This window comes from Fusarium oxysporum, chromosome 13 (genome assembly GCF_000149955.1).
Source record: "Fusarium oxysporum f. sp. lycopersici 4287 chromosome 13, whole genome shotgun sequence".
NCBI classification, from domain to species: Eukaryota; Fungi; Ascomycota; class Sordariomycetes; order Hypocreales; family Nectriaceae; genus Fusarium; species Fusarium oxysporum.
This window is the reverse complement of record NC_030998.1, coordinates 179,808-203,067: the sequence shown is the minus strand read 5'-3', so window position 1 is coordinate 203,067 and position 23,260 is coordinate 179,808. Positions and strand designations below refer to the sequence as shown.

At 47.8% G+C, this 23,260-nt stretch overlaps 8 protein-coding genes across 10 annotated transcripts; 4 read left to right on the top strand and 4 right to left on the bottom strand.

The window, feature by feature from the left end:
- Window positions 1-1,061: 1,061 nt before the first annotated feature.
- On the bottom strand, window positions 1,062-1,211 carry FOXG_20635 (uncharacterized protein; the record flags this gene model as incomplete). Its single annotated transcript, XM_018400930.1, has 1 exon — window positions 1,062-1,211. One exon carries the CDS (start codon window positions 1,209-1,211, stop codon window positions 1,062-1,064), a length of 150 nt encoding a protein of 49 aa, XP_018250378.1.
- Window positions 1,212-1,721: 510 nt separating this feature from the next.
- Window positions 1,722-7,022, bottom strand: FOXG_11953 (uncharacterized protein; the record flags this gene model as incomplete). Of its 2 annotated transcripts, none has more annotated exons than XM_018391682.1 (14): window positions 1,722-2,137; window positions 2,189-2,563; window positions 2,628-2,711; window positions 2,765-3,439; window positions 3,493-3,543; window positions 3,596-3,791; window positions 3,847-4,179; window positions 4,225-4,387; window positions 4,441-5,165; window positions 5,214-5,447; window positions 5,504-5,783; window positions 5,838-6,070; window positions 6,125-6,638; window positions 6,714-7,022. In XM_018391682.1, 14 exons carry the CDS (start codon window positions 6,927-6,929, stop codon window positions 1,918-1,920), a joined length of 4,299 nt encoding a protein of 1,432 aa, XP_018250376.1. In that variant the 3' UTR covers window positions 1,722-1,917. The 2 variants fall into 2 exon arrangements, with proteins under 2 accessions (XP_018250376.1, XP_018250377.1); XM_018391683.1 differs by having other exon boundaries at window positions 3,493-3,537; window positions 6,714-6,929.
- A 663-nt stretch (window positions 7,023-7,685) lies between these two features.
- Window positions 7,686-10,355, top strand: FOXG_11952 (uncharacterized protein). 2 transcript variants are annotated; one of them, XM_018391681.1, is made up of 5 exons: window positions 7,723-8,646; window positions 8,703-8,881; window positions 8,932-9,407; window positions 9,493-10,222; window positions 10,273-10,354. In XM_018391681.1, exons 1-4 carry the CDS (start codon window positions 7,752-7,754, stop codon window positions 10,127-10,129), a joined length of 2,187 nt encoding a protein of 728 aa, XP_018250375.1. In that variant the 5' UTR covers window positions 7,723-7,751; the 3' UTR covers window positions 10,130-10,222; window positions 10,273-10,354. The 2 variants fall into 2 exon arrangements, with proteins under 2 accessions (XP_018250374.1, XP_018250375.1); XM_018391680.1 differs by having other exon boundaries at window positions 7,686-8,646; window positions 9,493-10,355.
- FOXG_11951 (uncharacterized protein) lies at window positions 9,486-11,649 on the bottom strand. The gene is made up of 4 exons (XM_018391679.1): window positions 11,437-11,649; window positions 11,252-11,385; window positions 10,302-11,195; window positions 9,486-10,255 (listed from the first exon to the last, which is right to left on the bottom strand). The coding sequence occupies exons 1-4, from the start codon at window positions 11,553-11,555 to the stop codon at window positions 10,200-10,202; spliced, it is 1,203 nt and encodes a 400-aa protein (XP_018250373.1). The 5' UTR covers window positions 11,556-11,649; the 3' UTR covers window positions 9,486-10,199.
- A 3,823-nt stretch (window positions 11,650-15,472) lies between these two features.
- Window positions 15,473-17,194, bottom strand: FOXG_11950 (uncharacterized protein). Its single transcript, XM_018391678.1, has 2 exons — window positions 15,887-17,194; window positions 15,473-15,830 (listed from the first exon to the last, which is right to left on the bottom strand). Exons 1-2 carry the CDS (start codon window positions 17,093-17,095, stop codon window positions 15,663-15,665), a joined length of 1,377 nt encoding a protein of 458 aa, XP_018250372.1. The 5' UTR covers window positions 17,096-17,194; the 3' UTR covers window positions 15,473-15,662.
- Window positions 17,195-18,176: 982 nt separating this feature from the next.
- On the top strand, window positions 18,177-19,443 carry FOXG_11949 (uncharacterized protein; the record flags this gene model as incomplete). The annotated part of the gene is made up of 1 exon (XM_018391677.1): window positions 18,177-19,443. Exon 1 carries the CDS (start codon window positions 18,235-18,237, stop codon window positions 19,441-19,443), a length of 1,209 nt encoding a protein of 402 aa, XP_018250371.1. The 5' UTR covers window positions 18,177-18,234.
- A 185-nt stretch (window positions 19,444-19,628) lies between these two features.
- Window positions 19,629-20,804, top strand: FOXG_11948 (uncharacterized protein). Its single transcript, XM_018391676.1, has one exon. The coding sequence runs from the start codon at window positions 19,819-19,821 to the stop codon at window positions 20,740-20,742; it is 924 nt and encodes a 307-aa protein (XP_018250370.1). The 5' UTR covers window positions 19,629-19,818; the 3' UTR covers window positions 20,743-20,804.
- Window positions 20,805-21,961: 1,157 nt separating this feature from the next.
- On the top strand, window positions 21,962-23,180 carry FOXG_11947 (murein transglycosylase; the record flags this gene model as incomplete). Its single annotated transcript, XM_018391675.1, has 2 exons — window positions 21,962-22,055; window positions 22,108-23,180. 2 exons carry the CDS (start codon window positions 21,962-21,964, stop codon window positions 23,178-23,180), a joined length of 1,167 nt encoding a protein of 388 aa, XP_018250369.1.
- Window positions 23,181-23,260: the final 80 nt, after the last annotated feature.

Genomic DNA, 23,260 nt, shown 5'->3' with positions numbered 1-23,260 from the left:
TTGGGGTATACTGATAGAATTCGTCCCAAAGTCTTGTAACTCTGGGGGCAAAAGTTACATGAGAAGAGTATGGAATAGTTCATGACACCACCGGCAAGGGCACATACATATGGACACGGCCAGAGACTGGCCATGATACGCTCGCTCGGTAATCACCACATGAGAACACGGCGTGTCCAGTTTCCTGGTTCATTGTCTCCACCGCAGCCCGCAAGGGTCCGGCGTGTTGGTTGTTAGCTCCACGAGCTACTGCACTGCCATTGTCGTAATATTAATCACGGTTGGCGCGTGATCTAGCTGTCACTAGTATAGTTTGAGTTGCTCTGCTTGGTGAAATATCGCACTATGGATGCAACAAGAAGTTCTTAAGTGTTTTCTGCGCCTCTTTTGACGATCGGACCTGTTTCTGGAATGGTTATTACGGGGGTCATGATATGACGCTTGCAGTAGCAGCAACATAGCGGGTCCGAATCCTTTAAGATATGGGGAACGAGTAGCCAGTTTCAGGTACAGGAACGAGGTGAAAAAAGCGAGAAATGGACGGGAATTACATGGAGTAAAGAGGGTTCCATCTGCGCCAATTTAATGCTATATAAAAGCGTTATTATGCTGGAAATAATTCTCTCTGAATCGAGTTGCCAACTCTTGGTCCGGCGCTAACACGATATCCTTGCGGGCCGTAGTGTAAAAATGCGACATCGACCCAGAGATACGGCGCGTCCCTAGCTCACGCCCGGGGCGAATAACCCTTACCTTCCTCTCTAATCTATGGGTAACGGTTGCTTGATCATCGCGACACGTGGATATCAGATGAGTGATTTAGGATAACGGGCGATACAGTAGCAAACAGTTATATCTCTGTTGGTTGCCCCCTGATCTTGCAAAAAGGTTATTTGCTTCACCGTTTCCTCCGCCAAGGCCGGTAGTTAGTACTGTGCCTCAGAAAGACATTGCCTTTGTACTACATACGCTGCAACACGGAAATGAGTACCAGCCGTTTGAGAACCAACCGCGTGGTAAACCAAGCTTTACGGTTCATGCTGCAGATGATGGGTCGGCTGTCAGTGCGGGATAAACCCCCCCTGTCTGACTCCAACCAATACGGTAACGCCACGCGAACGTCCATTGGGAAGGCCGTATGCAGGTTGGTCGCTAGCTTGAACTTCGGCAATGTAGTTTGGTGTTCCCTCATCCTGCATATGCACTCGCATGTTTGGGAAACCTCGGAGATGCTTCCAGTTATGTACAGTATAATATCAGCACTACAAACATTATCATAAAGCTCTGACCAGTAAGTGACAAAGTAGATCCAGTTATTGAGGGGTAAGGTAAGCAGGAAACATCAGCAGATCCGACGCTAAGTTAGTTTTTATGTGTGGACTTTGGGAGGAACTGCGCCTGCGCTAATGCAATTGCAGGCCGTATAGCGCTATGGTCTAATCTGGGTATACCATTGGAGTTGCAAGGACCCGAGGCATTTCGAGAGATGGGTAGTGATCTGACAGGACGGAACAGCCGGATAAGCAGTCGGCTTCGATTGCTACGACCAACAGAGGCCACGCAGGCATGGCGTCGGTGAGGTGGAAGCAACGGGAGTCTATTGAGAAGGTTTGGTATGAAGACTTGCCAATCGGATATCCATGGACTGCAGAGAAATGCAAGGACCATAGTAATAGCCCATCATCTGACTGTTTAAAGATACTGTGCAAGGAAAGACAGAGCATGCTTTAATGGTGGTTGTATATTGGGGCTTTTATCACCATCTCAAGACAAGGATGGAATACGAAAATAAGAGATAGAAATACTGAAAGTACATGATAGAAATCTAATTATAGCTGACTGCTCGGCACACCCGAAGTCAGGTGTCATGATGACAAAGGTGCGTGCAGCATGCATTGCATAATCTTATCCTCCAGGTCAAAGCTCACCAGCTGAGTACAGCTGTGCGAAGCGAGAGTTTGGCTGACGCAGTAGTTCCTTGGGGTCACCTTGCTCAACAATCTTGCCATCATCTAGTACTAGAACTATATCAAATTCAACTATCGTTGCAACCTGATGCGTGACGCAAAGGACAGTGCTATCAGGGAACGTGTCAAATACTGTCTGGCGCAGTTGAGTCTGGATATCATTGTCGACGCTGATAAGGTTAGCAGTGAGCTGTAAGAGTTGTGTCGCGTGTGCAGCTTACTGGCTGGTTGGTTCATCCATCAAGACAATCTTTCCCTTCTTGAGGCAAGCTAATGTCATGGCGAACAGCTGGCGCTCTCCGTGGGAGAAGGTGTCGCTTGAAGCGATCATATCTAGACCGCCTCCTTGCTCAATGGTCTGCCAGAGGCCAGTCTTCTTTAGGCCTTGGATGATCTCTTGCTCGTCTGAAATGCCGAAGAGCTTTGCATACTCTCGTATACTCACCGAGAGAATGAGTGACTCTTGCGGAAGAACAACGAAGCGAGACCGCACTTCATCCTTGGCCAGGGTTGAGATGTCAACATCGTCAATACTGATGAGACCTGAAGACACCTGTACCAGGCCAAGCAATGAATTGACCAGTGTGCTCTTTCCGCTGTTGACAGATGAGTTAGCATCCTGTGACAACTGAATTCACTATCTGGTTGCGAGGAACATACCTTCCCGTCCGGCCGCAAATAGCCATCTTGGAACCTGGCTTGATATCCAGTGTAAGATTTGAGATAGTTGGTGGCAACGAGGTTCTGTACCGTGGGTTAGTTCTCTAAGAGCTCTATTGCTGAGATGTTGCACTTACGAATGAGTGAGCGTAACATCGCTGAAGTGAATCTCTCCCCTCGACGGCCACTCCGCCGGAGGCTTCGTATCCGACTCATGTTCCGAGTGCGTGTCTTGAGTAAAGTCCCTGATACGAGCTACTGCACCAAGTGTGATCTCAAGTGAAGTCCAGAAGAATACAACACCCTTGACTGATTGCCCAAGACCCACGATGTTAAACAGCGCGAGGCCAAGACTACCGCCACTGGTGTTCATCTGGACAACAGCGATGGATATGACCACAAGAGCCAGAGTCGCCACGAACAGGTCTACTGAGAGGTTGAGTGTAACTTGTGCAGACTGTAAGAAGTGGAAAGGCACTTGTGATCGCTCAAGAACCTCGATTCCTCTTCGTAAGTACCATGCTGCCCAACCATATGCACGTACAGTAGCGAGTCCATCAAGAGACTCGAGAAGAAGGGACAAGACAGGTGACCTTGCCTCGATATCCATGACACGAAGTCTTCGAGATGTTCGAAGATAAAACTCATGAAAGAATCCAATTACAATAGCAATTGCCAAAATTGCAAAGCCAGCGTAGTGAGATTGGATGGTGACAACGATGCACTGCGCGATAAGCATCAGCAAGTTCATCGTGGCGCCAACGAAAGCTAGTGGTAGCTCCATGTCGGTGATCTGCAGGTCCTGGCTAAATCTAAGAGCCGTTGCGATTAGCGAGTGTCTGTGCACAACAGTTCGTGATCGTACCTGTTTAACGTGACTCCACTGTCCGTCTGCGAGAAGAAATCCATTCTGGCACTAAACCGCTGTCAGTAAGGGCGAAAAAAGGCTGGAGGGAGGGATAGCATACTTTAGTGTTGTAGCAAGAATAAGATGGTGAAACAAAGCCGCAGTCCGAACTGCGATGCGTAGGAAGAGCCAGACACATGCTGAAAAGAGAGCTACCCAGGCCATCGAGCCAACTCCAAAGAAAACGCCATAGAATGACGGGAGTGTATCGATTTGGTCCTGGAGACTCTTCTCCGTCCAGAGTCCAAGCCAGATTTCTATCGATGTCAGTATCTGGTGGAGACAACTATTGAGATGGGGTGTATGGCTTACGTGGAAATATGACGCCTATCACGAATAGCAAGCAGAGAAACAGAAAGACGATAAAATCCATCCAGCCGATGACTCCAAAGTACCACTTATACACAGCCCAATCACCATTGGCGCCTTTCTTGAAGGCGATGTCATTTGTGATTGCAGTGTTGGGTAGTTCGTCAGAGTCTTGGGCTCTAGGTTCTCGTGCAGTAAAGGCACGATCTGATACTTGTAGCACGTCATGTTCGAGCTGTTCAATATGTGGTGCGATCTCAGCGTATGTGCCTTGCCGAACAACACGACCGTCGGCGTCAATGAGGATTATGTAGTTGGCGAATGGAAGGTATCTCGCTATATGCTGTTAGTGAGCGTAAAGTAAGGGAGAGGTGAACTTACGTGAACTTGTGGCGAGGATAGTCGTGGTGGGAGCACTGCTGAGAAGACCTCGGGGTGCGAAGATCTCACCGAGGATGTGGCGCTCAGTGTTAGTGTCAAGACCTACCAGACAATCGTCAAGAAGAACAAGGGTAGCCTTGGAGTAGATGGCACGCGCTAGAGCCTAGAGCTGTCATCAGTATACGCAATATTTCATGTTGGGAGGAGGTTACTCACAATGCGAACTTTCTGTCCTCCACTGACAGACTGTCCATTCAATCCACACAAATGCTTATCCCCATCCGTAAGATCCTCGATATCCTGATCAAGCGCGCATGCATGAAGCGCCATTCGATATCGCTCTTCATAGAAAGGCAAAGCGCCGACGATGTTCTCTTTGATAATGATGTTAGCGATCCACGGAGTCTGGTCACAGAAAGCAACTTGTGAGTCGTCAACCGACACGGTTCCAGAGGACGGCGCAAGATCACCAAGTACGACACGCAGCAGTGTCGACTTTCCACTACCTGTCGGTCCAGCAATTACAGTCAATCCATGAGCTGGCACATCAAATGTAGCGTCCTTAATAACCGCTTCACCGTCTTCAGTCCACTTCGCGCTGACGTTCTGTATCTTGACAGCCACGTCAGTGAGGACCTTCTTCTCGCTTGTACCACCAACAGAGCTCTCATCTGTACTGATGCTAGCATCTCTGATCGATTTTCGAGGATCTGTCCAGGTATGCTGGTTGAGGAAGCTCTCAATACGTTGCAGTGAGCCGAGGCCTACCATAATGGCCATTACGTGGGATGTGCAGTCTTGTATGCTTGAGCTGACGATGTTGAAGAGAGTCATGACCTGGAAGGCTGTTTGAGCGGTCAGGATTCGTCCTGATGACTTGTCCGCTACGGCGTTGTGTACACTGAGACCCAGGGCAGGGAGCATGGTAAGAGAGGTGAAGGCTATATATTGGTCAGCGGATGGTCAAGACGAAGATTGTGATAACTTACACAAGGTCACCAGTGCAATGAGCTGCAGTCTGAATCTCTTTGATAGCTTGATCTCCGATTGTCTCTCATATTCAAGCATGGCCTTTATCGCTGGCGCCGCGCCCATCTGCTTGATACTCTTGATACCCTTTAAAACTTGGACTGTCTTGTGAAGACGCTTCTCAATGGCCGCCATCCAGTTCTTCTGGAATCTGCTAGCGCGTCCTGACCAATACCCGCCAAGCAGCAAGGAGCCTGTCTACTGTTAGTGTTTACCATAACAATGCCATGGCCGTGGCGAAATGACTTGCCTCCGATTAGCCCCAAAGTGACTAAGGCTGCAAGGCCTAGCTGTGCTTCAATTAACCAGAGTCCAATTGCAACAGATACAAAGCTCGCCCAAGCATCGTGTATCTTGCGGACTCCGAGCTGTACACGCTCGACATCAGCAGTCATCATCGTCGTACTTGAATCTCCTGTGTCCACGACGCGATCCAGAAGGAGTGATTGCTGGTAGATTCGCATAGACAAGTCGGCGCGGACAACGGTAGTGGCTCGAACAGCGCTTTGCTCGTACAGTGAAGAGACGAACTAATTCGTTTTTGTTAGTGACACGCTCGTTGTCCAGAGGAAATGGTATCTTACCGCAATACCATAGTAGACAAGAGCATATGCTGCAATGAGTCCATCACCTCTCTCCTTTGAGCCGTCGGTCTTTGGTTTCGAAATGTAGTCGATCGCTCGACGGACGAGGAATGGTTGGGCAAAGGTCAAGGCGAGGTAGCAGAGTCGGGGGAATATGGGTGCCAGAAACTCGATAATGTGAGAGAAGAAGATCTCTTTTGCAAGCTTGATCGGCGCTTGGTTCCTCTTTGGTCCTAGGAATTGTTAGTCACTATGTTTGCAGTGATACGTGCTTCGTGGGAACATGCCTTTTTCGGTCGGCCTCAATTGGGCATTCTGCAATTTGGTGTCAAGCTTGGAAAGATGTTCAGTTTGTAGCGGCGTGCGGTACCCAGCCCAGAAGATCGGCATCATTCGCAGCATAAGCGCTCGTTCAATGATACCATTGCTCTCCTCTGGTGCGTCGCATAGTTCATGTCTGTTTACCAACGAACATTTCCACAGCACCTCAGTGACCAGGGCGCAAACCTTGGTACTTGCCAGCACCATAACAGCAATGGCCGGGTCTCGTCCATCTAGCATTCGCCAAAGGGTTCGAGTGCGAGCGGCATCCATGGGGATAGTCGACAGGAGGTAGAGGACCAAGATGGACGAGGTGCGCACCGCGCGCTGATGCTCCAGGAAAGACAGACATGCTAGTATCGCGGAGCCGAGTATACCAATACTTCCCGCGGCGATACTGGCTCTGGTTCGTGTTTCATCGCGGATCGAGAAAAGCGCGACTGTACTCGTTTGCGATCCTAGGACCAGTGTCCATGCGATCTTGAGGCCATCACATTAGTTTACAATCACTCTTGTACAGCGTATGGCAGTACAACGTAAGAGAAATTGACATACCAACTTCAGCGGCAATATGAAACAACCCTTGAATATCACCGGTTTTTTCCAAAGTCGCGTAATTCGAAAGACAGCAAGACAAATAGCGACACAAAGAGGAAGAATACAAAGAATCGTCTCTTCAAACAACAAAGTGAAGTCAAAATTGGACCCGCATCCCTTGACGACGGGTCCAAAGGTGTCCTCGACATGGAGGAGACAATTGGGAGGCGGCATTCTTCGGAATTCGGATTTTCTGATTCGATCAGAAACAAACAGAACGATCAACCCTTAGCAGAAATCAAGGGACAACCAGAGATCTAATCGAATGGTTTGGGCTACCATTCCAATTGAAGGATCAGGATCAGGAACCGGGGGTTGGCTCGGAGGAATAGTCAGCCCGATCGGATGGAACTTTAATATGGGATCTGCTGACATGCGGTGCGCTTTGTGCAACGTGAAAAGCCGCTGACTTAGAATTACAGCTTTTGAAAATGGTTTACATTGACAGAGGGATCTCTTGAGATAAAGTATTATTGATGTTAAAGGATTTGCTTGGTCGTGCTTGGCGGCTCTTGGTAGTTCCAGGCTAGGATGATCCTTCTGGAATACGGGATCTACAGCGGGACATGGGGTGGAGGGGTGTCCCAGTATGGAGACATTATCTGCCTTTGAGAACCTGAAAGCTATGCTGATGAGATGGTTGTTGCAGTTGTTCATACCTTGGCTTACAGTAACGGCTCCTTTAATACTCCTCAAATGATCCATAGTAGACAAAGAAAATACTTTCGCCTCTATGGGAAGTTTCAAGAGTGATAGAGTATTTATGTCTTAAACTGTTATCTGGATAAATGCCTAATAGTAAACTAATTAGTTTAGTATAGAGTATAGGTTGTTTAGTATTGGAAGCGATAAGATAAGATACCATAGATAAGATAAGATAGGATATAAAGCGGAAGTGGCAAACTCGGTCTCGCCTCTGCACAAATGTGGCGGTACCCAACAGCTCACCAACCTCTCTAAAGCATCAGCCGACTTGAGCCAACGGCCAAGGCAACAATGGAACCTTCTTCATCCTCAATACCCCCCAGACCAATCCTACCCCGTCCAACAACAACGCCCGCCACCCCATCCGCACCAAGGTCCACCAGCCACTTGATAATCCCGCGGAAATCAAAGGTCATCTCAGCCTGCCAACCCTGCAAGCTGAAAAAGATAAAATGCGATGGCAACCGTCCCGAATGCGGGCCTTGCGTGTCAAAAGGCCGAAGCTGCGTATACACAGTCCAGGGCAGCAGAACAGAGATCCTCATAAGACGACAGCAGGCTCTGCAAGAGAACGTTGAATCGTTCGCGGCGCTGTATCGGTATCTCCAGGAACGGCCTGCGAATGAAGCTAATAGTCTGTTTGAGCGGATCCGCGATGGTTTCGGCATTGAGGCGGCGCTTGAGTTTGTGAAAAGTGAGGGCAGTAGTACTGCCTCAGCTTGTAGAGATCCACCGAGTGCCAGGCTGAGATGGAGTCAACAGATCTACGACTGCAATCTACTCTTCGAGAACGAGCTCTTGTCAACCGAGATCTCGGACGTGGCTATCCAAGCCTTGCGAGATGGCGTCGATTGTTACTTCTTATACATGGGTAACATGTTTCCTATTTACACGAGGAAGGAAGCCAATTTGATTCTCGATACTTTTCAAGAAGCCAAGCCAGATCAGGTTGCCAGCAGAAAAGTTGCTTACGGGGAGTTGCTGGCTATATCTGCATTGGGCTTTCAATACGATCGACAAACTCTACCAAACGGCAATGCATCGGTATGTACGCCGTTCTACCAGAAAGCTCGGCTGTTTCTTGATTATGTCGTGGAGCAGGCTCCTCTGCGGGCGATGCGGATATGCTGTTGTTTAGGGATCTACAATGTTATCGCCAAGTCATCGTTGGCAATCTCTTATACAGGTAGGCCCATACATTTCCTCCCCAAAAAGGTCTCGCATTGCTGAGCGGTTTTGAAGATTGGGGTATCCTGCTTGGATCCTCAAGCGGATTATGCGTTGGCAAAAAGCCGCCGGGTCTGTCAGAACAAGATTTCAACGGATATATCAAGACTTTCGCGGCACTTATCACGATACGGAGCTGGGTGACGGCCACTCTTGGGCATATTCCCAGCCCTGAGGTCTCTCGATGTATTCACGTAAGTCAATAAGAGCTCCTAGCTACTTCTTTTGCTGATGCTTTCCCCAGGAAACAAGGGAGCAGATCGACAACACCGGCGCTCTCGATTCCGCAGCTGATGACCCTGTTCTCGGTGTTCTACAACAGAAGATGGCTCAAATCACAGTCCTGAAGGCCAACATCGTCCGAACCGTGGCATCCTTTAGAGTCTTATCGCCCACTATCCTGAGACAAATGCATGACGACCTTGGGTTATGGCGATCTAGCCTCCCTGCTTACATGCATCTCGAGACGTTGGTCCATACACCAGAGATATCTCCTGACCAGCGCCGGGTGACTTTTTACATGCACCTTTTCTACATGTCCGCCTTGATTCTCAAAACTCGGGCTGTGCTTGCGACTCAAAGGGATATAGCGGCGTGTACCTGGGATCCGGAAGTCAAGGCTGCTATCTTCGAAGGCATACATGCTGCTCGCAACTCAGCTCGACTTCTTGGACTGATACTCGAGGAGAAAGCTGTGGTGAAGAACTGCTGGCTGACTATGTAAGATGCAATCTTTCTTACGCTCTCCTTCTTTGGCTCCACATTTTTTCCTCTAGCCTTTGAATAAAGCTAACAGAATACTTAGGTATCAATGCTATGTCACCTTCTTGATGCTGAACTTAACTGCTATCAAAAGCTTCCTTGTCGGGGGCACCACAGCATTCAGGCAGCAAGACGTAACTCCTTCAAGGACATGCATTGAGATCCTTGCTTTATGTGCTACAAAAGACAGGATAGCACACAGCTTCTATACACGAGTCACAAAATATCAAGACATCATAAGAGAGTATTTACCAGAACCCCAACAAGACACGTCAGAGGATCCTGGTTCCTACGAAGACGGACCATTAGACGACGACTCTTACCTATTTATCGAATCTAGAGGCGACACCAGGCTTCATCGCCTGATGTATGAGCTACAAGAGCTACTTTGCTATCCCCTTACACTTCTTAAAGGAGGTTCTGAGGCTAGCATGCCGTATCCTACCATTGTCGAAGCATCTGTCAACGCTGATATTAACTTTGCTCACCACCTCGCCTCACCGTTTAATATGGCTGAGGATGAGGTCCCGAATGGCCTGTTTCCGCCTGAGGATAGCCTCAAGGAAAGGCATGACTATGGCCCGGGGACCGAGGGTTATCTAACTGGCTCTGTGCCTTTTGGGTGGGATGTTTCTGCGTGGAGAAGAGATCCTGGAGTTGGAGACTTCGATAATACTTGAGCGAAAAACTGAAACCCTATTGTTTAATCTGTGTATCTTGTTTTTATCTTCCACTCTATCCATATTGTTGTCATTTCTTGACAATGATGTTCTGTAAGGTATCTATAACTGTCTGGATTTCCTCACCTAATAGGAGTTAGTAGTGCAACATCAAATCTTTCGCATGACTTACGAGTGTTATAATGTGCCATGCTTACTCGAACAACGCCGTCAGTTGTATCAAGATCGAGGACCTCTTTTACCAAACGATGAGAGTAAAAGTGGCCATGTTTCAGGCCGAGATTCGAGTTGGCTTCGATAGCTGCTACGACACTTCGAGAGTTCCATCCATCAATGGTGAAGCTGACAATGGGTAAACGCTTGCTGGGGTCCGAACTCGGTTCTCCGTAAATCGTTGCGTCATCTCGTTTGGTCAGGTAGTCGAGGAGTAGTTTTTGGATTTCCGTCTCTTGCTGAATGCTCTTATCCCAGCTTTCAGCAAGAAGGTGGTCAACCACGACGGATATACTTGCTATCAACTCATAGCTTCCAGCAGAGAATCCAGCCTTGTCGGACAGACTTTCAGCGGGATTGAAGTAGTGGCCCAATGGACGAAGCTGCTTCTGAGCCTCACGACTGCCGTAGAGCATTGCAATGTGAGGGCCAAAGACTTTGTACCATGAGAGACAGTAGAAGTCAACTCCGAGGTCTTTAACGTCCATGGGTCGGTGAGGCGCGTAAGCTACCCCATCGACACAAACAAAAACATTTGGATACTCATGAGCAGCTGCAGCGATGGCCTTGATATCGTGGATTGATCCAAGCAGGTTAGTGCAATGAGTCAAGGCAAGAAATCTCGTCCTGTCGGATAAGAGTGGCTTTAGGCTCTCGACTGTCAGCTTGGGGTTGTTGCCTTGGCCTTCTGGAGTCCACCACTTGATGTTGAGCCCTTGTCTCTCAGCCAGATCTAGCCATGGCGCGATGTTTGCCTCGTGGTCGAGAGTTGATACGATAATCTCATCGCCTTGAGCGAAGGTGAGAGCCAGTGCGAGGTTGCGTAGCAATTGGGTTGAAGAGGCGCCGTATACTAGATTATCCGTAAGCTGAGTGCCTTATAACCTTCTTTCCGGATATCCAGGGTACCAATTTCGTCAGGCAGTGCATTGATGTATCGTGCAGCCGCTTCGTAGCCCTTGTCCACTTTTGTTGCTGAGAGTTTGCCTACGCCATATGATGCACCCATCTGCACATTCGAGGTGATGAGGTAGTCTCGTATCCTATCAAGTTCGTGAGAACAGAAAGACTCCCAAATTAATAGCAAAACGCACGAGTCAGCCGCAGCCCCTAGAATCTGACTCCCGCCAGCATTGTCGAGAAAGACTTGGTCTTGCTGAAGAGCCGGGAACTTTGCTCGAAGCGCCTTGATGTCAAGCTGTGATTGGGACATCTTCAAATTGATGCGACAGTACTCGTCTTCAGAGCACAATTGTAATTACTTCTCTTGTGCCGAGCTGCACTAGATCAAACGAAATTGAGGCCAGGTTGAAGCTTTTGGAAGATAAGACGGAGCGGGGTAGACTATCTCGGCCCCCAGTAATTATGATGCAATTATTCGGAGGGAATAATGCAAACAAAAGAGGAAGGTGTGACAACAGCAACAGCTAGTATCAATAGAGAGTACTTAAATGCACAATACGGCTGTTAAATGCAGAAACAGCCCAAAGGAAGCCATAAGGATGCATAGCCTTCAGCTACTCGTTTTGTGCTGCAAAAAAAGGCCTGAATATCAACGGCATCATGAGAGATTTCAATGCAAAATACGCATCTTCACACATCTTTATTTCGCATTTAGAAGGGAGCTAAAGTCAAAGATTATGCACGAAGTGAAAGCAAAAGGAATTGGGCATTCAGCTGCATCCTCGCTGAGCTATCCAGCGTCTCACTGATGGAGTCAGCTTCAACCAAATGACAGTGAGACATTAATCGCACAGTCAATCAGTGGAAGCTTTTCGAGCCTCGTATCACAGCATGATGTTGCGTCTGGCCATTCGCGTTGAGTAGCTACCGCTCTCGCTGTGGGCACAGCATCACTTTCCCAGAAGTAGATTCACAGGCTACTCGGAAGTATTGATCCAGCTCCCTTGGCCCTCTGAATGTACATACAGTTGACTGTAGTGTAGATATAAGGCCGAGTATTAGACAGGGAGATTGGGTTCTCGGATCAACTACCTTAAGGCAACCTAAACGAAAAGAACGAAAAGAACGAAACCAACAAATCACCATCTATTGAGACTCTCCACAAGCGATTGCTTTCACCATTCATAATGTGTCATATCGAAAACAGGATTACCAAGTGCGATTGGTGCTACCACGAGATTGATGCAGAAAGTCCAAAGATAGATTGCGAAGATGTCCTGAATGGCAGTCTATGCAAAGGGGTGAAGAAGGAGCGGGTCACAAATATCAAACATGTTGACAGAGAGAATTGTGCGAAATGCCCACCCCCTGAGCCAGAAGAGCCAGACCAGCCAGACCAGCCTGCAGCGTAGGGAGGAAGGCGAGGAGGTTAACAGGAAAAGTGTGATGAACTAGACATAACGTCAAGGTCAAAGGAATGTATTTGGAAGATGGTATGACTCCCCCATTGTTGTTCCTCGACTGTGAATGGGCTGTGAACATCGTTTCCACTTGTGCGGTGCATTGACTCTTCTTTCCACTCCACTAGAACTACGAGACCTGCCGGTCCTCTCTTTGAGACCAACCTCAATCACGTCCTTTAGGCCATGGGTTGGTGCACATTCACAAAACCATTCAAGGTATAAATTAGAGCAAACGTAATAAATTCTGAACCAAAATAATCCTAAAGAATTAAAACAAGCGTAAATTACAAAGCAACACCTTCATATACTAGCTAACATACCAAAACTTCTTCAAGATGTGTCAATGGACAAAGACAAAGGCTAAGTGCAAGAAAAGCGGGTACGAACTGGATGCAGAACGATCTCAGGCAAAATGCGACGGCCTGGTGAAGAAAGGAAAATGCAGCGGGGAGAAACCAGAAATTAAAGTCGAGACGACGAGGGATACTGATGCCTGTCCGGAATGCGCAAAGCCTAAGCCTTATGCTGCAACTGCAGCTTGAACCAAGATGGCAAATACCAGCAAGGGGGAGCTTTTGCGTCAGATAGTAGCTTAGCTCAGACAAGAAATTGAAGTTCAAGGGTTACAGCGACATCATCACATGACAAATATAGCTGTACCAACGATAACTTGATGCATGAGTAAAGTGAGATAAGCCACTCTGAAAGCTTCCAGCCGTATAAATTAATTGGAGACATCCCCAAGTCAGTGATGTTCAGCTCTGCAAGACAATGGTATTGAATTCCGGCTTTTACAGATCTTGAATAGCTGTACAAAAGTCGGCGCAAGGTATTATAACCCTTCTCTGACCAACACACAACATTGAAGATTCTGTACTCATTCTTCGGAAATTCTTAGAGGATTCAGAGGTCCCTAGGCCAGTGATTATCGCCTCGTTCCTTGTTGTGAATGGTAACACATAATTTCCTCCATTGACTGCCTGTGCTGTTCACCTTGGCGCAGGATGACTGATTCATTGCATTGAAGTAGTTGGTGATTTACCATGTCTAAGCAGCATTCCCACACATTCACAAGGCCATTGGCGAGACGGTTTGAGTACTTAAAGAGAACCAGGCCTAACACTCTGGTCTCCTCATTCTCCCAGGACATCAACTTCCAAGCAAACCAACACTCACACTATTACACACTCCACTATACGACCTTTCCGACCGCAAATATGTGCACAATTAACGTCGAGATCAAGAAGTGCGGGACATGCTACCATAAAATTAAGGAGACACACGCCGTACCTAAGCAATGCGAGAGCTACAAGGATGGGAAAGGCTGTAGCGGGATCACTTACCCAGAAAACTTCAAGTGGCTACTAAAGACTCACTGCCCTAAATGCAAGGAGAATGATAAGAAGTGAAAGGGGCCAGGTAGGCGAGTCGAATTGAGGGGCAGGATAATGCGTGGTAGCTTTCAGCTGGCAAAATAAATACCGTCATTAAACCACATCTGCATTATATATGTGAAGGTCGCTGTGTTGTAATGTAACAGGTCTCCGATTAACACCATTAACGACCGTTTCAGGTGTTGCAGGCATGCAGCACATAACCTGAGCCGCCTCGAGAGTCTTTCGGTTGTGATTAGCCCATGCAGAATGCTTAGATCGCTACTTGCGTTGAACAACTGACTCTCCAGTACGGGAGAGTTGGATCAATGTCGAAAGGTGCAGCTCACAGTTGTGCAGAAAAAAGCACCTCAGATTTTCACCGCCGCACGACTGATGGGACGAGCAGGCTATTTAAAGGGGGCGCACCACCAAGAGCCTCCCCTTTCCCGCGCTATCAGTTCCCCAATATCCCGTTGTCTAACCCATTATCAACTCCAAGCTCAAAATTCACCTCAAGGATGTGTATCATTCCGGGCACAGTGTTGATCTGCAAAACTTGCGGTGGTGAGATTTTAAGAACAATGCATGTTCTTCGACAATGCCGGAGATATCTAGAAAGGGGGCGCGCCGCTTGTCTTAGGTAAAATATCAATTGACAGCTGACAGGTTTCATGAATGCAGTCATTGCATAGAACGGAAGAAGGAAGACAAATGCATTATTTGTGAGCCTGGTTGCTCATCCGGGTAGTTAGCTGCCTCGCAAAGGGAAGAGACATGGAACTGAATAAGTCAGGTAGCTAAATTGATGCCGTGATTCACTAATACAACCTCATTTGAAGTGTAACGCTTAGAGGTTTGGATTTGATTAGAACTGTGATAATATGAATGTAATTCGTGATTATAACCGAGATCTCGACAGGAACATCGAGGGACTGCATAAGCAGCACATTGAGGCCTAATAAAAATATATCAGGTAATGATTGTATCTCTGTTCTAACAGTGTTCCTCAACGGTTCACCAACAAATGAGGACTATAAATTACATTTCCAGAACTCCAATTGCCCTGCCTGAAACTTAAAAAAGGATACCCTTCCCAGCAATATTACAGTTTGATACAAGCCACATACCACAACCAGGCAGCTTATACGTCGTGTAATACTCCTCACTCAAGATGTGCACCACCAAACGAGACGTGACAAAATGCCACGTCTGCTTTTACGTTCTTAACACAACTTTCCAGCCTACCATAATGTGTGAGGGCTACAAAAAGGATGGTCGCTGCATCGGGGTTCATTACCCGACTTCGGTGGAGTACACAACAACCAATGAACGATGTCCAACTTGTATTGCCAACAAGAAGAAAGAGAAGAAATAATTCGGGGCATGTAGTAAAGCTCTTAAAGTATACTATTTCCCTTCAGGAGTGGAGAAATACAACATGTTACACTGGTGACATACTCTTCTTGTCTATCTATTTTATACATACATTTGAACTATTGCAGACCTTTTGCTGTAGTCCTAGGGGATTTCTCCCCAATCTGTATCCTTGACCCTATTTAAACACCTTGAAGCTACATTCTAAACCTTTGCCATCAACTTCTTGTTGATTCTCAACCGTAAGATAACAGTCAAAACAGTGGCAATTGCTGACATCGAGCCAGCGTAGAACATGGCCGGTCGATATGCACCCAGCCCCTCATCTGCACCTCCATGCGCTTGAAGAAGGAAACCAGCAATGGGAGAGCCCTATGAGTGTTAGACAGGCTTTATCATCAATCGAGGCGAGTGGTATGTGAACTTACGAAAAGATAACCGGCTACCCAGCCAACAATCACCATACCCATAGCTGTTGATACCCTGGCAGACCCGAAAACATTGCCGACAACAGTTGGCATAGAAGAAAAGAATCCACCATTCATCAAACCATTGAGCACTGCGAATACAGCCAAAGGTGTGAGAGTCGTTGATGCAGGCCAGAGGGCAAGCATGGTGAGTGCATTTCCAAGGAAGAAGGCCGCAAGGGTATTCAACGGCCCGAATTTATCACAGAGATATCCACTCATGATTCGTCCTACAGCAGATGCAAAACTGAAGCCTGCAACAAGTCCAGCACCAGTGTTTGTACTCAGACCCATAGATCGAGAGTAGAGGGGAAGGAAGTAAGGTGGGACTAGAAGAGGGAAGATACCGATGCCAGCGGCAAAGAAGAGAATAGCAAAGTTGAGTTGTCGAAAGAGTCTCCAGTCAACGATTCCGGTCTTTGCCAAAGGTACCCTCTCTTTAATCAGCAGGGCGGCTGGAAGTCCCGAAAGAGCGATGAGGATGCCTGTGATGCGAAAAGCCCACTCAACGCTATGTTTTTCAATGAGAGAGTTGGTCGCAATACTCATAATCGCACCTCCAAATCCACCCCCAGCATAAACTATGCCATTGGCCAGTCCTCTCTTCTTCATAAAGTACTGCGCCGGAGCGAGGGAGAACGACATGAAGCAACCAGCCATACCGAGACCAAGAGGAATACCAGGGAGAAAGATCAATCCAACAAGATGATCTGTGACGAAACTCGCGCCAATGAGAGAAAGAGCCATGAGAATGATTCCGACGGAGCTAAGTTTGCGTGTCCCGAACGTTCGTAGCATTCTCGACACGATGACTCCAACGGTAGCCATCAAAGCTGGCGACAACGAACCGCAGAAGGACAAGGCCAGAGGAGATCCGACGTTTCGCTCAACCAGGGCATTTTGGTAAACGCCCCAGACGTAGCTGAGTCCGATAACCCACCAGGCTACGACGGCGCAGGCACCGATTACGACCCAGCCGTAGCCACCATCAGGGACTGTGCTATCAGCGATGCGTGAAGCTTCAAGGGCTGGGTCATCAGATTCTGGATGGCTTGTTGAGGCATTTTCAGCGAGACCGGCTCTTGTTGGACGGAGAGTTGAGGTGGTGTTGGGTTCATAGGTTGTGCCGTTGCCGTAGGCTTCGAGCTGGACGGCTGTAGTCGTCGACATGATGTTGTCGCAGCCAGGGTATTTGGGTGAGTATCAAGAGTATGATACCATGCGCCCTTTCCTTGACCTGATAAATTTAGGAGAGATTAGAAATAGAGGGAGTTTGGTGGCTACGAGGATACTTATCCTTAGTGTCAATTGAAGGGCGCGGGTTACATCATCAATCGCGCCCAGAATTGCCAAGACTGCTGAAAGAGCTTAAACTCATCACGTTTTCCCAATCTGTCAGACATATTCATTACCATCATTCGTATCAAACAGAGATAATCTTAAATGTAGCTAAAGAGAGTGAGCGCGAGCACCAATCGCTGTAACTTCAAGTGCTTGACTGAAGCAGCTGGGATGAGGCGTCAAAATAAGGGCGTGGGGTCTTTCGTTGTTTGGCTCATCTGCCCATCTCACCCTTCCGCTTCAATATGCTTTTCTACTGCCTTGGAGTAAGCCGGGTATTTTGGGTTGAGTATTGCTATTTTATTCCAAGAATTTTTTTGGATATTTCTAATTCTCTGCGCCTGCTGACAGCACTATGGTGAACATGATTATCCGCGTCAGATATATTTTGTCCCCCAGAGGGTACTGTAGCCTTTACGAGTGGGTGGCAAGCGGCGTCTCGTGCCGTGCCGCAGAAGGACAGCTTATACAGAAGGGCGAGGAGAAAGCAGAAGGCGTTGAGGAAACCCTCTTTTACTGCAAGGTCGACCTATTGGCCTCATCGCCCTTATCGGGAGGCCATGAAAGGCCCCACGTATCGTAACGCGGTACAGCTAATGCACGCCATACTGTCGGTGAGTCTGCTTGTCAGATGTTACGCCGGATCAAATGGTGTACTAAACCTTCAAACTCTGGAATGATATGAAAGGTTGAGGAGTCGAAAGAAGCTTTAGACTTGGACATAGGGACAGTGATACATCTTGGCACTTATAAGTGATAGACTGGTTACCCTTCTTATTACCTGATACAATGCGTTGCAACTGCAAGTGAGTTATCTAGATGTCTTAGAATTGTGTCTCAGAACCCCCTCTTCAATGCAGTATAAAAAGACCAGCTTATTCCTCCATCGAGACGATCTAGCTCAACTTCTCAACTCACAAAACAGCCTCGATTGCTCCAGATACTACCCTGCTTGGAGTCCATCCAACATGACAACTGTTGAAATACCAACTGCGAGGAAGCATCAGGAGCATGGCGGGTTCATAAGTCTCCCGACTGATGCTTCTGAAACACTGATTCCTGTGACGCAATTGTACAATCCCCCATCCCAGCTCAAAGTCCATCCAAGAGCAGACTGGGTCATCAAGCAAGTTCAACAGTGGCTGTATCCGCATCTAGAGCAACTCGGTGCCGAAAAACTTATCAAGGGCATCGTCAACGAGACCGCGTCTATGTGCACCTACCTGTACCCAAACGCCGATGATGAAGGAATCTTTCTCGCCACAGGCTTCATGACGGTTCAATTTGTTAATGACGACATCTTCGATAGCGCTGCTATTCTCAAGGCTATCCAGGCGACTCCGTCGGGACAACGTCTGGCTAGGGATCTCCAGAAGCTGCGCGATACACCGCAGCGGCTGGCAGACGGGATCGTATGTACTGCACGTATAATGCAGAATCCCCACGCATATGAAGAGTGCTGCGAGATCATATCGGACTTGGAGACAGACCCGTTTCTTCTGGGAGCTATCCACGAGCTTTCGACGCGCGTGCACATCCGCGGTCGACGCATCAATGAGGAGCGCTTTGAGGTCTGGCTGGCCAAGTCATGCGCTGCCATGAAGGACTTTGGCGAGTCTCATGCCCTGATCTACAGTGAAGCCAAAAATATGACCGTCGAAGAATACGCAGAACATAAATTGCGGAATTCTGGAATGATTTATACCGTTCTCTTCGTCGAGATGGCCATGGGTACTTTTCTCTCTGAGGAGCACAACGCTATTCCACAAATCCGTCAGATGCAGCAGCATTGCGAAAAGATTGGCTCACTACTGAATGAGATTTTCTCATATGAGAAAGAGACATTTTTGGAGAATACAAACAATCTACTAGCCGTGCTGGTACGTACGGAGAAGATTAGTTTATATGAGGCTGCGCGCCGAGTCGCTGCAATGTCACAAAGACATGCCCAGGAGGTGGAGCGCATTCGGATTGAGATTGAAGCCGAGTGCGATGATGACAGCGAAGAGGATACTGGTCTTGGAACGTACGTGGCGGACATGGAGTTGTTTGGCGCAGCGTGTTGGTTTTGGCAACTTCAAGGCACGAAGCGATATTCCTCCAAGACGTCGCCATTCGTAGAGCTGCGATTGGCGGATGGAAATTCGGAGGTAGAAGCTGCTAAAGGAGCCCGTTGAAATTGGCATTATCTACCCTTCAACTCATCCAAATGGCATTTGCCACTATCATCAATTGATACTACAGTGACCGGGGTCGATTCTTTTATTCTCTTCTCACTCAGAGCGTACTTCTCGAAGCAGGTTTCGTTGCTTCGAGTAAGTCGTCAAAATAAAGGCGCGGGCGCGTCATCTCACTTATCTCACCCTCCATCTCACTAAAATGTCATCATATTCTGCATCAAATTAGCCACCAGCTATCTATAAATAAGGCAACTCAATACAGATCAACTCTTCTCTCTCTGTCTCAATTTTCTCCAATCCACGTCACGTCCTCTTTCACATTATTGACACTTCAACACTCAAACTCACAACGACCCATAGTCAGACTTCACAATGACCTCATCACAAAACGACCCTACAGCTTTAACTCAAAGCTTTCAGTACAAAACCTCAACGCACAGCTACGATGTGAAATGGGGCTCATTGGGTGACCCTAAATCTCCTCCTCTCATATTCATTCATGGAACTCCCTGGTCATCTCGCGTCTGGGTCCCTTTCGCACTCTCACTGTCGCGTCAGTTTCATGTGTATCTCTTCGACAGACCCGGTTTCGGCGACACGCCCGCAGAGCAAAAGTTAGATCCAGCAAAGGCCAGCTCAAGCGCAATTGAAGAGTACGATAGCAACCTCGCGCGACAAGCAGAGGTCTTTGCTGCGCTCTTCAAATCTTGGCAAAAAGATTGGACTCATGAGAAGGCTCATGTCATCGCCCACGATAATGCCGGTCTCGTCAGTTTACGAGGCTATCTCCTTCATGACTTGCCATATGCAAGCCTCTGTCTCATCGACGTTGTCGCGATCGGACCATTCGGTCAACCTCTCTTCAAAGTCATCGCTGAAAACCCCCAGCTCTTTGAACAACTGCCCGACACAGCATTTGAGGGAATTCTAGAGAGCTACATCAGCGACGCAGCATACTACGAGTTACCAAAAGAGACAATGCAGATGCTCAAAGAGCCTTGGCTGCGAGAAGGTGGAAAACGAGGCTTCATTCGTGAATTGTGCCAAGCCAACTCCAGATCCACGGAAGAAGTGGAGGCGAGATATGGAGAGGTTGGGCCGAAGCTGCCAATCAAGATCATCTGGGGAGCTGATGATAAGTGGCTCCCGGTGGAGGTCGCGCACAGATTGGGGAACGCGTTGAAGGCCAAGGAGGTTATCGTTATCGATAAGGCTGGTCATTTGAGCATGATTGATCAGGGAGCGCGTGTTGGAGTTGAGTTGGGCTTGTGGCTCAGTGCTGCTATAAGCAAATAGAAACATAGACCAAATTCAAGATTTTGTTACTTAGAGGACAATATGTTTTATTTCTTTTCGAGAATATTGACGTGATTGCTAGTGAGTTCGTTGAGAATTGTTCTGGTTTGGACTTGCTATCCGTTCCATTGAAGGATGATGGATAACAAGGGCTCGACGTCAGGAAATGGTCATGATCTTTAATACTTGGTATGGTAGTATTTAGAAACAAGGATAAAATCAAAACATAAACAATATTTTTATCGCAGCATTATTTCCTGTACATTGTAAATTCAATATCGATATCGCTTCCTCACCGTCGTGATTTCTAGAACACTACCCTACACCAACTGACTCAGCGGCCTGGCATGATTAGGTTTAGTCGCAGCTATTTTTACTTCAATGGTGCGGTCCAAGTCTCGGGCTCTCGGACATTGATCGAGGGTAACCGAAGCCATGTGTCGCACTCGATCTGTGCTACGTAAATCTCGCACTACTCCATCAAGGCTACTTCGCAAAAAGCTTCAACGTGGCATTTATCGTGTTGCAATAAAAGAACAACCTCGCGAGATCATTATCCATGCTTGCCCCTTGCTCAGGGTCACAATCCTATCCGAAACAAACCTTACTTACGAGCTGACAGGAGGATTCTTTCCGTGCCTGACTAAAATGAGCAGAGTCCACTGGGATCGTCAGGGCAAAAACTCAATGATGCGTCTCGATTCCATCAAATCAATTCAGCTGTATGGTTTAGACATGCCGATATCACGGCTCAGCTCATCCGATCTTCAAGGAATCAGCTGAAGTGTTCCCCATAGACAGTGACGAGTTACCCACCGGTTAATTACGCGTCAGAGCACCCGTTCTCCACCGGCAAGGATTGCGTTACGCAACGGTACCCAGTATTACCGGGTCAATCTTCATCTCCCCCCCTTTCGATTGCCTTATCAGTAACAGAAACTGGGTTCGAACCAACACTCATGGGCTCCAGGCTAGCTGAAAAAAAGTTTGTCAGGCGCAGCAAGATAACACTGTCGCTTTTTATATACCCACCACAGCCTGTCATTCTCTCCCACTTACCTAAAGTTTGCTTGCGCATCTTTATTTTCATTTTCGCTTTTTGACTCGTGGTAGGCCAACGTCGCATTCGTTTTATAAAGTCACTCGTTCTTTTGTTGCGACCTGCTACGACTTTCACTCGTTTTTTAATAATAATCCAATTTTTCTTACTTTCCCCACCATGTATTATTCCGCGTGGTCCAAGATCGCCCTTGCGGGTCTTTTTGCTTCGGCCGCTGCTCAGACCTACAGCGAGTGCAACCCTATGAAGAAGAGTACGTGAATAGTATCCGCTTTGTTTCTTAACATGCACTGATTATGGCCCAGCATGCGATCCCAACAAAGGTCTTGCTTCTTCATCATACTCGGTCGACTTCACGAAAGGTGCTGATGACGACAATTGGGAGGGAACCGGCCATGGCACTGTCAAGTATACTTCTGATGGTGCTGAGTTCACTGTCGCTAAGCAGGGTGATTCACCTACTATTCAGAGCAAGTGGTACATGTTTTTCGGTCGCATGGAGGTTCACTTGAAGGCTGCGCCCGGAACTGGTATCGTTTCATCTGTCGTTCTTCTTTCTGATGTTCTCGACGAGGTTGATTGGGAGTGGCTTGGAGGTAAAGACGGAGACGTTCAGACCAATTACTACGGCAAAGGCAACGACGCGGCCGATACTCGAAGCGCTACTTTTCCCGTAACCAACGCACAGGAGGAGTTCCACAACTATACCATTCACTGGACCAAGGATTCTTGCGAGTGGTACATCAACGGCGTTGCGGTTCGCACCCTCAACTATGCCGATGCTCTTGGAGGAGAGAACTATCCTCAGACTCCCATGCGCGTCAAGCTTGGTATCTGGGCCGGTGGCGATCCTGACAATGCTGAGGGAACTATCGAATGGGCTGGTGGAGAGACTGATTACGCTGGAGCTCCTTACACCATGACTGTTCAGAAGATCATGATTGAGAACCTCAACCCTGCTGAGAGCTACACCTACAGCGATGAGACAGGCTCATACAAGAGCATCGAGTTTGATGAGAAAAACAGTGGCAGTGACGACGATGATGACTCCTCATCAACTGCCTCCGAAACCGCCTCCAAGACTTCATCCAAGGCTTCCTCCAAGACATCTTCTGAGTCGACTTTCACCACCAAGACTGCCACTGAGACTGACTCCGAGTCCTCAACAACAGCATCGTCCGACGACTCTAGCGAGACTGAAAGTTCCGACTTCAAGAACAACAAGGCAGAGACAACTAGCGCTGGTGCAACTTCGTCCGAGAGCAGTGCTGCAGCTTCAGCTTCGGCTACTGATGGTTCAACCAACAGCGCTGCTGGAAACTGGCCCAAGATGTGGTTGGCTCTCGGAGCAACTTTTGCCGCTATGGTCATGATGTAAACCCAAGACTTGAGTGTATATAGAGTGTCAATTGGCTTGCGTTAAGTCTGATCGTAATAGATGAGCAAAAGCGGGGTCTA